This window comes from Odocoileus virginianus, chromosome 15 (genome assembly GCF_023699985.2).
Source record: "Odocoileus virginianus isolate 20LAN1187 ecotype Illinois chromosome 15, Ovbor_1.2, whole genome shotgun sequence".
NCBI lineage: Eukaryota > Metazoa > Chordata > Mammalia > Artiodactyla > Cervidae > Odocoileus > Odocoileus virginianus.
In genome coordinates, this window is record NC_069688.1 from 51389576 (window position 1) to 51402424 (window position 12849).

Genomic DNA, 12849 nt, shown 5'->3' on the forward strand with positions numbered 1-12849 from the left:
GGAGAGTGGAAAGGAGAGATAAATCAATATTGTAGGCTTAAAACCTTGGGTTTTTTTTATTTCCCCTTTAAGGCATGTTTATTGTTATAATCGGCTGGAAAATCTTAATTCCCACTAAGACATGTCACCTCCAGTCTCTATAATGTAAAATGTCATCGGGTAATCTACTCAAGTCACTCTTAATTTTGACATCAACCATCAACACCTGCAGGGCAGGCACAGCACAAAGCCATGGGGAGGGGGCGGTGTAGTCACCCTGTCTTCCTGCCTCTCCTGTTTCTATATATACATGAAACAATTATCAGAAATAAGACCACCGTCTCTAATGCTCAAGCTAAATCTTGCAAAGGTGATGTCCTTCTGCTTCCTCCTTAAACCACCCAGGAAGGCTTGTCTCCAGAGCTCTGTTATCCTCAAAGCACAGAGACCAGCCTCATCTCTCTGTGTCCTCCTTGCTTTCATCTGCAGATTTTCTCCCCAAATTCTTTTGCTTTTCCATTGTAAGTGTAACACTTTGCTAAATAATGGTGATGCAGTTCCCATCCCTAGATCAGGAAGATCCCTTGGAGAAGGGCATGGCAACCCACTCCGGGATTCTTGCCGGGAGAATCCCATGGACAGAGAAGGGTGGCAAAGAGTGGAAGCAACTGAGCCTGCAAATAGTAGTGAGAAAGATGGCTTCTCTAAGAAATGCAGCCCTTTTGGTTTTCCAACTTGCAGATTCTTTGACACAAGTCCCTTCGTTGGGGACGCACGGTGTTCTGCAGGCTCTGTGTCTGCAGAGGTGCTCTGCCAGGACTTGAGTCACAGCGCGATTCAGAAGTGTGTACACTCCTGTACGCGCATCTGTATGTGAGTACGTGTGTAGTCAGACCTGTGAGCACATACCCACCTACACAACGTGGTTTTGTAGCAGTCTGATAGCCTCACCAGATACACATGTGCTCCTCACATTTCTCAACTCCCCTTGCCTTATTTTGGGGCCAGATGCTAGTTGGGACCAATGAATTGTGAAGAGGAGTGACTTCTGGGCCAGGGCAGCCCATGTGTCCATGTAGTGGAAGCTATTACTAATCAAATGTTTATATTCCCCCTCAAACTCCTAGTTGAAGCCCTAATCTCCAGTGCAATGGTATTTGGAGGTGGGGACTTTGGGAGGTGATTAAGGTTAGATGAGGTCATGAGAACAGAGCCCCCATGATGGGGTCAGTGTTATTCTAAGAAGAGGAAGAGAGACCAAAGCATTCTCATTTAATATCTCTTTCTCCCATAGGAAGATACAAGCAAGAAGGTGGCTGTCTGCAAGTCAGAAAGAGTCCTCACCAGGAACCAAATCTCCTGGCTCCTTGATCCCAGGCTTCCCATCCTCCAGAACTGAAAATATAAATGTTTATGGTAAAAGCCCCTCAGTCTGTGATATTTTGTTACAAGCAGCCAGAGCAGCAGTCTTGGGGAGATATATTCTAGACAAAGTAGCTTTGAGGTTGAAGAAGGCTGTAGCTGTGATGTGACACTTCTGGTGTGTTAGGCCTTGAGATTTCAGGGCTGACTTGTTACAGCAAGTAGAATCACCTCGTTTCTAAAATAATGCAGAAAAAAGCAAGTTCACAGGGTGTTATTAGGCCTGAACAGGTAGTCACTGTTAAAAAAAAAAAAACTCCTGCCTGAATTCTCTCTCAGATAACTCAATTAAATTCAGCAAGTGCCTGAGGAGCACATTCTACCTGCCTGGCACTGCGCTGGGTGCGAGGGATGCAAGCCCAGGGACCCAGCTCTCAGGGACATGTTAGTCCAGCAGTGCAGACCTGTGAACAGACAGACGACTACACTCATGCCTGCTCAGTCACTTCAGCCTTGTCCAACTCTGTGTGACCCCATGGATTGCAGTCTGCCAGGCCCCTCTGTCTACAAATGTCCAATTATTGGAGGGTATGCAATTCCCAGGAAACAGTGCTTAATTCTGGAGGATTCAGGAAAAATGACCAAAAGGATAGATGGGTAGAGATTTGAGGAAGAACCAGAGCTTGCCAGGAGAGAGGAGGCAGAGGCCCGCCCCAGGTGAGAGGGGGACTGATCAGGATGCGCTTAGACAGGAGGGCCCTTGACGGGCCTCTAGAACAGTCATCTAAGCCCCAGGATGCCCAGACTCCATTTCCAATGGGGATGGGTCACTCCCAGTTGAGCAGGCAGGGTTGGTGGGGGGTTCTAGGACACGTGAAGTTCTCATTCCTTCCTGGTAAGAAAAATTTAAGGCCGTGAAAATGGTCCCATTTTCTTTGTGTTCATTTTGAAGGGATCAGTGGCATCCTTGTCTGCCTCCACAACTAGACTGTGAGCTCCCAGGGGATGGGGACAGGCCTGGTCACACATGCTGCTGGGTCCCCAAAGCCCAGGGCCTGGTCTTCAGCCAGAGCTCCTCAAAGCCCTATTGAATTCAAAGGAATCACAGAGCTGAAGAGCAAAACGGAATGCCCCTCCAGGGTCCGCTTTCCTGAATCTCCATGCAGGGTGGTACCGGTGGTGTCAGCTCAGTTCAGTTCAGTCGCTCAGTCGTGTCCGACTCTTTGTGACCCCATGGACTGCAGAACACCAGGCCTCCCTGTCCATCACCAACTCCCGGAGTTTACTTAAACCCACATCCATCAAGTCAGTGATGCCATCCAACCATCTCATCCTTTGTCGTCCCCTTCTCCTCCCGCCTTCAATCTTTCCCAGCATCAGGATCTTTCCCAATGAGTCAGTTCTTTGCATCAGGTGGCCAAAGTACTGGAGTTTCGGCTTCAGCATCAGTCCTTCCAATGAATATTCAGGACTGATTTCCTTTAGGATGGACTGGTTGGATCTCCTTGCAGTCCAAGGGACTCTCAAGAGGTGGTGTCAGGACTGAGCTAAGGTTCCTCTCCCGAGGACCTGGGGGAGTCTGTGTCGGTCCATGGCGCCACCCTGCGGCCAGACCTGGGAACTGCATCGTCTCGGACCACAGGCGCCCCCCTCTCTCTTGTCGGTAGGGTCATCTTCATCTCACACTACCCCCTCTCCCGCCCCAGTTTTGAGGGAAATAGGGTTCCTGAGTTGGTCATCCTCAGCCCCACCTCCTTCCCCCTATGAAGGCTCTGAGAACGGACAGACAGTGTCGACCTGGGTTATTTTGACCCTTGATACCTTAAGCCCCTGTTCACTAAGAGGTGGCTGTGACCGCCCCGTTAAGGATGCCGACAGAAGTGGGTTTAATCCCAACTGGCTGTGTGATTCTGGGCCCTGCCTCACCTCACCGAGCCTCAGCCTACCTCTCTATCAAATGCAGATTATACAGCTCACAGGACGGCTGGCTTCAAGGACTAAAGACCATAAGGTGAGCTCAGGCTCCACGACGGGCACGTGGCAAGGGCTTGACAAACATAAACACAAAGCACCGTGTTTCTGTTGCTCCACCTGAGTCTCGCTTCAAGGCGGTGAGGTGGACGTTTGTATTCTTTCCATTTTGTTGACAGGAGCACTGAGGGTCCGATCGCTTAGGCTGGGGGTCCCCAGTCCCCTGGATCTAAGTCCCCTGATGATCTGCAGGGGAGCTGATCTAATAATAATAGAAATAAAGTGCACAATAAGTGCAATACGCATGACTCATCCTGAAAACCACTCCCTACCCTCCTCCAGTGGGTGGAAAAATCGTCTTCCACGGAACCGGTCCCTGGTGCCAAAAAAAGGTTGGGGACCGCTGGCCCCAAAGGACCTACCTGGGCCCTTTCTGGGAGGGATGTCAGGACTTGAACCCAAGCCTTCTTGTTCTCCCAGCAGCATTCCAGGCAGCTCCTCAAAAGTAGAGATGAGTAGGGCAGAGCTGCTGAAGACAAGTCAGGAGATCTCAGGAGAGGAGGAAGCAGATACACAGAACTGGAGTGCAGGGTGGCCCTGCTCCAGCTCCTTCTGGATGCTACAGTCTGGCCAGAAGAAGTTTTCGTTTCAAAGTCAGTCCTGAGAAGTACCTGGCCACGCCAGGAGACCTGGGCTCTGGTCTCAGCCGTTACCCAGCAGCTGTGACTGGGTCATGTTGCAAATTCCCCTCCTTGGCAAGATGAGCCAGGGGGGTCGGCCAAGACGCCCCTCAGAGCCTCTCAGCCCCCAGCCTGTCCCGAGGCCGCCAGCCTTGCCCGTGTCCAGGATGGGGTGGGGGGGGTGGTCATCACCAATGGCCCTCAGAGACCTCGGGTGAAAGGAAGAAAGGACACAACACTCTGGCCCTAGGGGGGGGGATGACAGATGGAAAGAATAACTCAAGTCACTCTCGTGAACAGGAGACTAACATTAATCCTCACTGGGCCCGCAGCGCTGGGCCCGAGGAGGCCCACCCAAGCAGCCAGGAGAGCAGGAGGCTGCGAGGGAGGCGTGTGGGGGGAGCTGGGCCCAGCGACTTGGAGGCAAGAGGAAAAGAATTAAACATACTGAGGCTTCGAAGACCCACACTGGGCCGAGCGGGAGGAGAGGCCAGCACTTGGAGACCCCCGTCCTCTGGGATGAGAAGACAATGCTATGCTGGTATCCACTCCTTTGTGGGTGAAGGGATGGCCGTGTTTTCTCTTTTTTTATTGCTTTGCCTTTGGCTGATGTTCAAATACGAGCAGGCCAACTGGGAGATGTAATCACGGGCCTTTCGTACATGCCTATCAATGGCAAGATGAATGGTCTGGGTGGTGCTCGAATCGTAAATAACAGCGGACAAAACGAAAGAGAGGAAAGCGAGTGAAATAAATCTATTGGGACTCCAGGGCCATCCCTTCTAGGAAAACATCAGGAAGAGAAAGGCTTAATTCTTGTGCCAGACCTAGGGCCAAAACTCTGAACACTCCTCACATGGCACCAAAGGAGCAATTCTTTGACCTCAAATGGCTTCATCTGACACACGTCTGATCCACGCTTGCATCTGACCCACCCCCCGCCCCGGTGCCTGCCACAAAACAGACACGACCCTGATGGTCCGAATGAGTGCGGGACGGGGTTCTGCCCAGCCTGGCGTGTGGCTGTGTTAGCTGACCCAAATCTGTGTCTTTCCAGCAACGTTCTGACCTTATCTAAACCTCAGTCTCCTGCTCTGTAAAACGGAGACAGTACTAAGAGTGTGTGGAGATGGGCATGGCAAACCCACTCCAGTCTTCTTGCCCAGAGAATCCCACGGACAGAGGAGCCTGGCGGGCGACGGTCCTTGGGGTCGCAAAGAGTCGGCCACGCGCTAAGGGTGTGCTTGTGAGTTGTGACCGGAATATTGCACACACAACCTAGTGCACAGCCTGTCGGTGCCCCTGTTTGTGGCTGCTAATGATCGAAGGAAGTAACTGGAAACTGAAAATCCATCCCACATGCCGCACTGGTGTGATTAATTTTTTCCCTCTCCAGGGAGACTCAGGCTGAGGAACCAGGGGTGACAGTGATGAGGGAGGTATCAGGCTAGGGTTGGGGGGTGCCTGGCCATCCCTCCTCTCCTCCCTCCTCACTCCACTCTCCCTCAGGCCTGGGGAGGCATCCTCTGATTCAGGCTGTGAATGTGGCAGATGTGTAACCCTTGCTATCTTTTCCTCCAGCCTCTGGGAGGGCGGGGTGGGCAGAGCGCTCTGTGAAGATGCTGGTCTGGGAAAAACAAACCCGAGACTCCAACCTTCACTGACCCCAGGCTAAAAGGCCAGCTCCCCATTAACAACCACCCACTCCCCTGTTGGGTACCCCACCCCCCAGTGTGTTCAGCTGAACATATGGCAAGTTTTTAGGGGGGAGCCAGCCTCTGCCCTTAGGGGGAAAAAAAAATTCCTACCTTCTCTCCTTTCTGTTCCAAAGGGTTAGCTCTGCCTGCCCCAGAGAGGCAGAAAACCATGAATGACACAGAAAGGAAATGTAATGGGATGAGATATTTGGGCTTCGCATGAGAGCCCGAGTTCCAGGAGGACCTTCGAAGGAAATCTTCCTTTGGGTTTGGTGTCTCCTGCCACCTTGTAGCATCTCAGCCTGACTGGGGTACCCCGAGGTCTTCAGCCTTCTCCTCTTTGCCTTCATGCTCTGCACCCTGGGGGCAGCCCGTTAGTGCCAAGCCCCTCTCCACGGGGGTGCCACCCAGATGCCCCCACCAGGGTGCCCAGGGAGAGGGATTGCAGCCGCCTCTCGAAGGCCACTCAGGCTTGTGAGGGTGTGATGTGGGTGGACAGGACTGATTCAGGGCATCCAAGACGAGCCCAAATGCAAACAGATACTCTGACTTCTCTCCGTAGATGCTCTGGGCTCCATCTCTCAACAGCATCACCAGGGAGTCAGGACTTGGCATCTCAGACACAGCATCCAGCACTTAACGCCTGGGGAGCTGAGGCAAAATGCCATCCCAGGCGCCACTGGAGTGTCCCCAGTGGGAGCTTGCAGGGCCTGGCAAAGTACCCATGAAGAGACCTCTATTAGTTGTTGGAAGAAAAACAAGTTCCTGACCAGAATATTCAGAAATTAGAAACCAGGCCTGTTGAAAACATACACACACAAACCAAAAAAACCTCAGGCCCCATTAATTCATAACACCCAAAAAAGAGTGACATTCAAATATGTGATAAGTCAGTGAGTGGCAAAAATGTCAGAATCCTAGAAGTGGAAAAAACCCAAAAGATGCCTGTTCTGGTGATTCCTAGACATGATCCCACAAACAGCCTGTGTTGGAATCACAAAGGGAGCTTAGCAAAAATGACTGATTTTAGGATCACTGATGCTCAGAAATGTGTGCTTTTATCAAAGTGCCCAGATGCTTCTGATGACAACCAGGTTTAGAAACCACACTGATCCACTGCTCTTGCAACTTTCCTGTGGACACGAATCCCCTAGTGACCTTGTTCACACACAGACTCGTTTCAGGAGGTCTGGGGTGTGGCCTGAGACCCTGCATTTCTAATGTTGATGTTGTTGGTCTTATGACCACGTTCTAAGTAGTAAGAGGTCTCTTTGCAACCTCCCCTCTATTGAAACTGGCGGAATACATCTGGGGGCTAGAACACAGGTTCTTCTCTCTTGGTGCAGAAAGAATTCATTGAGAGGCAGAGTGACAGGTAAGGAAAGAGTCTATTAGTATAGGATGCTTGAGAGCTATAAGCCGGCAGGCAAGAGTTCCGCCCCAAGAACTTCATGTGTTGTTTTTTTTTTTTTTTTTTGGCTGCCCTGGCTCTTCACTGTGGCACACAGGCTTCTCTAGTTGTGGCTCACAGGCTCAGTAGTTGTGATATGCAGGCTCAGGAGTTGTGGCACGAGGGCTTAGCTGCCCCTAGGCATGTGGAATCTTAGTTTCTTGATGAGGGATCGAACCAGCGTCCCTGGATGGAACCCATGTCCCCTGCATTGGAAGGCAGATTCTTAACCACTACACCACCAGGGAATTCCCGGGCTGCAGTTTTATAATCAGCGGAAAAGTGGGAGGGAGGAGACCACCTTCCTCATCGTTCTCGTGTAGATGTTAAACTTCCTTCATCAGTTCCTCCTCCATGCCAGGTGGGGAGTTTTCTTGTCCCGACATGATCAAAACAGGACTTTCATGATGCAACAGAAATGAGCTAAAAGGCAGTAACATATACTAAGACCTGGAAAATCATCTCAGGCTTCCCTCAGAGCTCAGTTGGTAAAGAATCCGCCTGCAATGTAGGAGACCCCGGTTCCTGGGTGGGGAAGAGGCGCTGGAGAAGGGATCAGCTACCCACTCCAGTATTTTTGGGCTTCCCTTGTGGCTCAGCTGGTAAAGAATCTGCCTGCAATGCGGGAAACCTGGGTTTGATCCCTGGGTTGAGAAGATCCCCTGAAGAAGGGAAAGGCTACCCACTCCAGTATTCTAGCCTGGAGAAGTCCATGGACTGTATAGTCTGTGGGGTCACAAAGAGTTGGACACGACTGAGCGACTTACACTTCAGTATAACGCAACTTTCCTTGTATTTCTTTTTTCGTGTGCACAGAGGAGCTTGTCGTAGGAATCCTGGGCTTACTGATCTCTGGGCAGGACGTGGGTCTCATTTTACCGTTGTTTGGGCTTACTGATCTCGCTGGGCAGGACGTGGGTCTCATTTTACTGTTGTTTCATTGTTTTGGTGCCTGTTTCATGCTTCTGTTGCATGTTTTGTTGCTAAACAACCCTGCTTGGTTTCGTTGCCAAGCAAGCCTGCTTTCTTGAGTGATCATTCACTTACAGGGTCTCCCATATTTGGTTGTCTACTTACCATTCCCTAGTGGGATGAACTGTTTAACCACCTACTTTGGCCCTCCTCTCTGTCCCAGCTAAACTGAGCTGCAGGCATGGGGGGAGGCTGAGCGGGGAACCACTGAGTGAGGAGGGGAAAAATGAAGTGGGTAGGGAGGAACCAGAGGGAGGCTGGAAGCTCGCTGGGCAAAATTGATGGGAGAGTGGCCCTTGAGCCAGCAGAACACCTCCGCTGGGAGATTTTCTTACCAGACAACAGTCTTGGGACTTGTCGCCCAATGATGGTTGCAGGCATACAATGGAGAATATTCAGACCCGCACCAGGCGGGGCTCAAGAAAGGAGAAAGGCTCTTTGCAGGGACACCCTTCCCAATGGCTGAGAGCTGGCAGTGTTGGACTGCAAGCCTGGCAAGATCAGCTTCACTTATTCCAGAAAGTTCATCCAGCACCCACCACCTGCCCCCCATACAAGCATGCACGCGCGTGCGCAAACACACGCACACACACACACACGCACACACACACCCCTGGGCTTCTCAAAAGTGGCACAAGTGAGTCCCCTGTCCCGAAGGCTCTACCCCTGGATTCAGCTTCTGTTCAGCGCTCGTTGCCGCCCTGACCTCTCTGCACCTCTTCTGCCTCCAGGCCTCACGCTGGCCTTCCTGCAATGCCCATGCACTCGGCCATTCTAGCCTTGTGCAAACCTGGAGGCGCAAGCAAATGAAGACTCCCTGGGGCAGCCCCTGCCCAGGAGGAATGAGAGCTGGTAAAGAAATTGCCCTCTCCTGGGCCCCCCGCGGGCAGTGCGGGGCACCCTCACTTGCCCCCACCCCCCCCACCGTGTGACCAGCTGAATAATTCAAGCTTCCATCAGCTCTCACTCCTTCCCCATCTCCCATCTCTGTGTTCTTGTTCCCTTAGGTCACTTCCTAAAATAAACTACCTGCATGGAAGCCATCCAGGCTATGCTTTTGAGGAAAACCACACTCACACATGCCTCCCGCAGTAGCAACTAAATCCTGCAGGGCAAGGGAGTAGAAGGCTGGAGGCTTCAGAGAGGGCCCAGAGTGATCCAGAACGTTCAAGGTGCTCTCTGAAGCCAGCACCCCTGCCTGAGGCTCATGCAGCTGTGCCGGGGTGTTCTGAGAACAAATTATGTTTTATTCAAAAAATAAAGTCCTCTGTGAGATATTGCAAACAAGAGCAAGGAAGCCAAAAGACATGAGGCTAACTTAGCCTGGAGAAGAGAAAGCAGAAAGGGTAATAGCTGACTTCCTGAAAATTAAGGGCTGGCTTCCTTGGCGGCTCAGATGGTAAAGAATCTGCCTGCAGTGCAGGAGACCCAGGTTCAATCCCTGGGTCGGGAGTTTATCCCCTGGAGAAGGAAATGGCTACCCACTCCAGTATTCTTGCCTAGAGAATTCCATGGACAGAGGAGCCTGGAGAGCTACAGTCCATGGGATCACAAAGAGTTGGACATGACTGAGCAGCTAACATACATACTCCCAGTGTTAGGTGACAGAAGCAAAGAGGAGGGAAGACAGGCTGAAATGGGGGCTTAGGGGGCAGTGCACCAGCATGTGGGCAATGCAGAGATGGCACCTCCGGGTGAAGTAATGAGCTCCCGGTCTTTGGAGGCATTCAGCTCACGGTAGGGGACGAACCTACTGCGGATAATATGGATGGGACTTACTCTGTAGATGAGAGCTTTGAAAGTTGTTTCTTCTCTGTGCTGTGTTGTGCTTCGTCGCGTAGCTGTGTCCGACTCTTTGTGACCCCACGGACTACAGCCTGCCACACTCCTCTGTCCATGGGGATTCTCCAGGGAAGAAGACTGGAGTGGGTAGCCTTTCCCTTCTCCAGGGGATCTTCCCAACCCAGGGATCGAGTCCAGGTCTCCCGCGTTGCGAGTGGATTCTTTACCATCTGAGCTACCACGGAAGGCCAAGAATACTGGAATGGGCAGCCTCTCCCTTCTCCAAGGGATCTTCCCGACCCAGGAATTGAACAGGGGTCTCCTGCATTGCAGGCGGATTCTTTGCCAGCTGAGCCATCCAAAAGCAGTAGCTTTCCAAACTAGGATCTTGGGAATAGGGGGTCTGCCCCAAATGAGGGAACACGAATTGATCTTTCACTTCATAAACTCCCCCAGTCCGACAACACACCACACACACACACACACACACACACACACGACTGAATTGTGTTTTAGTTGTGTTTTCCCAGAGCAAACTTTTTTCTCCTGAGGTCTTGGCACCACCTAGTGGCTCATTCGTTCACTACAACATACACCGGAGACGACACTTATTGTAGCTGAACCCTCTTTAATTCAGGCATCAATGCAATAAAAATACATTAAATACAAGATGTGGATGAGGGACTGTGCTAGAATCTGAGGTGCAACAGTTAGCGAAGAAGACGTTTCCCCTTCATGAGGCTCACAGCCTAATGGCATAGACCGCAAACGAGTAAACAGCAAAATGCATCGTTGTACATTGCGATGTCATCGGAAAATAAATCCATTGCGTGACAGAAAATCACCCAGGCAGGAGGAGGCTTCCCTGAGGAACATTCGGTCGAGCTTGGCGGGATGGGGTGAGCGGGGTCGGGGTTCAGGGAGCGTGGGGGAGAGGTGAGAACATCCCAAGCAGACAAAGCGCAAGTCCGGTTCCTCAAGGATCCCAAGGTCAGTGTATTCAGGGCGGAGTGAGGAGGGCGAAGCGGGGTGCGACGAGGCTGGGGAGAGGACCCAGGCGTGGTCCCCGTGTATAAACGCTTCCCTCCGCGGAGGCACACAGGTGGTGACGGTGGGTTCTTCCAGAACAGTGCCTGGTTGAATCTTAATTCTTAAAAAAGGACTTCCCTGGTGGTCCAGGTTGATCGCGGTTCGATCCCTGGTCGGGGACTTAAGATTCATGCTCCGAGTCAGCTAAGCCCCCTTGCCTCAACCAGAGAAGTCTGTGCACCTCATCGGAGACCCAGTACAGCCCCAAAAAATAAAAGAAGAAAGGAAACGCCACCATGTGAACTTGGCCATTCGCTCCAGCGCAGCAGGACAGCTTCCAGGGACATCAGGGACAAGTGCATACCCCACTCAAGACAGCCTACTTCTATCCGCTCCGACCCTGCGTGGCAAGCTGATAAGCTTCTGTGTCCTGGGATAATTGCACTGAACCTCACATTAAAGTCTAGAGTCTGGGTCTCAACCCTGGCTGCAAGTCACCTGGAGCTTCTGAGAATCCCAAAGTCAGAACGCACCCCCGACTCGGGAAGTTGGCAGGCCTGCCGGTGGGTCTGGGCACCAGGGTTTCGAAAGTCCCTGGGTGATTTCAATGCTCAGCCAAGGCTGAGGACAGCTGACCTGATCTCCCCAAGAAAAAACAAAGGAAAATGACTCTCTTTGCAACTCTTAGCCTGCCAGGCTCCCCTGTCCATGGAGTTCTCCAGGCCAGAATACTGGGGTGGGTAGCTATTCCCTTCTCCAGGGGATCTTCCCAACCCAGGGATCAAACCCAGGTCTTCCGCATTGCAGGCGGATTCCTTACCAGCTGAGCCCCCAGGGAAGCCCAAGAATACTGGAGTGGGTAGCCTATCCTTTCTCCAGGAGATCTTCCCAACCCAGGATTTGAACTGGGGTTTCCTGCACTGCAGGCAGATTTTTTTACCAGCTCCCAGGGAAGTCCCCCAAGTAGTGAAGGTTATATTGATACAAGCAAGCAGGCTGTTTTCTTCCCTGAGAGGAAGCCTCCTCCCCAGGCAGAAGGCCCCTCTCTGGGCCCCCAGGCCTCCCCACTCTGCTCGGTTTCAGCTCCCACCTGGCTGTTTCACAGGCAGAGGGACCTGTGAGCTGGGCCAGCTACAGCCTTCAGAGTTGTAAGGTCTGGTTAACTGGGCAAAGGCTGGTGTGTGGGAGGCCCAGAAAGCTGAACTCGGGCGGTGGGAGTTTGCTGTAAAGTAGGAGTTTTATTTGCAGGGCAGCCAGGCAAGGGGGTAGAAGTCAAGCCTTAGACCCACTCCCACGCGGGCTCTGCCTTAGGGCTGTTTTCAAAGGGGAAGAACAAAGCGGCTGGGATTAGTCATGTCCTGTGACATTTCTCAACTGCAGTCTCAGGGCTCAGGATGTTTCTGGTTTACATTCTCTAACCAGGTGGCCCATGGCTAGGGGGCCTGTGAGCTCATCTCGACTCGGGAGACACAGCCCGAGAGTTTGTATGTTAATGATGTTATCCATTATGTTATCAATGCAGCAGTTATAGTCATAACAACCTCAGTCATCTGACCGGTTGCTTAGTGTTCGGGACTGAGGTCAGAAGGGTCAAGAAAGGGATTGAGGGGACTTCTCTTGTGGTCCAGTGTTTAAGAATCCGCCTTCCAATGCAGGGGACAAGGGTTCGGTCCCTGGGCTGAGAAGATCCCACATTCCTATATACTGAATGAAAGACCCAGTGTAGCCGAAAAAAGAAAAAGGGACTGAAGTCAGAAGACACAAGGGAGAGAACAAAGTCAGGGAGAGATTAACCACACGCTTGGTAAGGGAACTGGGTTTGAGGTGTGCCCCGTTTCCACAGCCCGGTTACCCAGCCCACAGACCCGTTGCTTTCTCAAAGAGCAGGGGCTCCAGACTCCCTGAAGCCGAAGGCTCAACCCAAGTC

At 51.9% G+C, this 12849-nt stretch overlaps 1 protein-coding gene across 2 annotated transcripts in view; it reads right to left on the reverse strand.

Moving 5' to 3' along the window:
* Positions 1-1401: 1401 nt before the first annotated feature.
* POP1 (POP1 homolog, ribonuclease P/MRP subunit) overlaps positions 1402-12849 on the reverse strand; it is a 51133-nt gene continuing 39685 nt past the window's right edge. Inside the window, exons 16-17 of one of the 2 annotated variants that reach the window (XM_020911182.2) lie at positions 3735-3841; positions 1402-1579 (exon numbers count right to left, since the gene is read on the reverse strand). In XM_020911182.2, coding sequence (XP_020766841.2) covers positions 1569-1579; positions 3735-3841 — 118 coding nt within the window. In that variant the 3' untranslated portion in view covers positions 1402-1568. The remainder of the gene's footprint in view (positions 1580-3734; positions 3842-12849) is intronic. The other variant, XM_070477354.1, reaches the window with a different exon arrangement.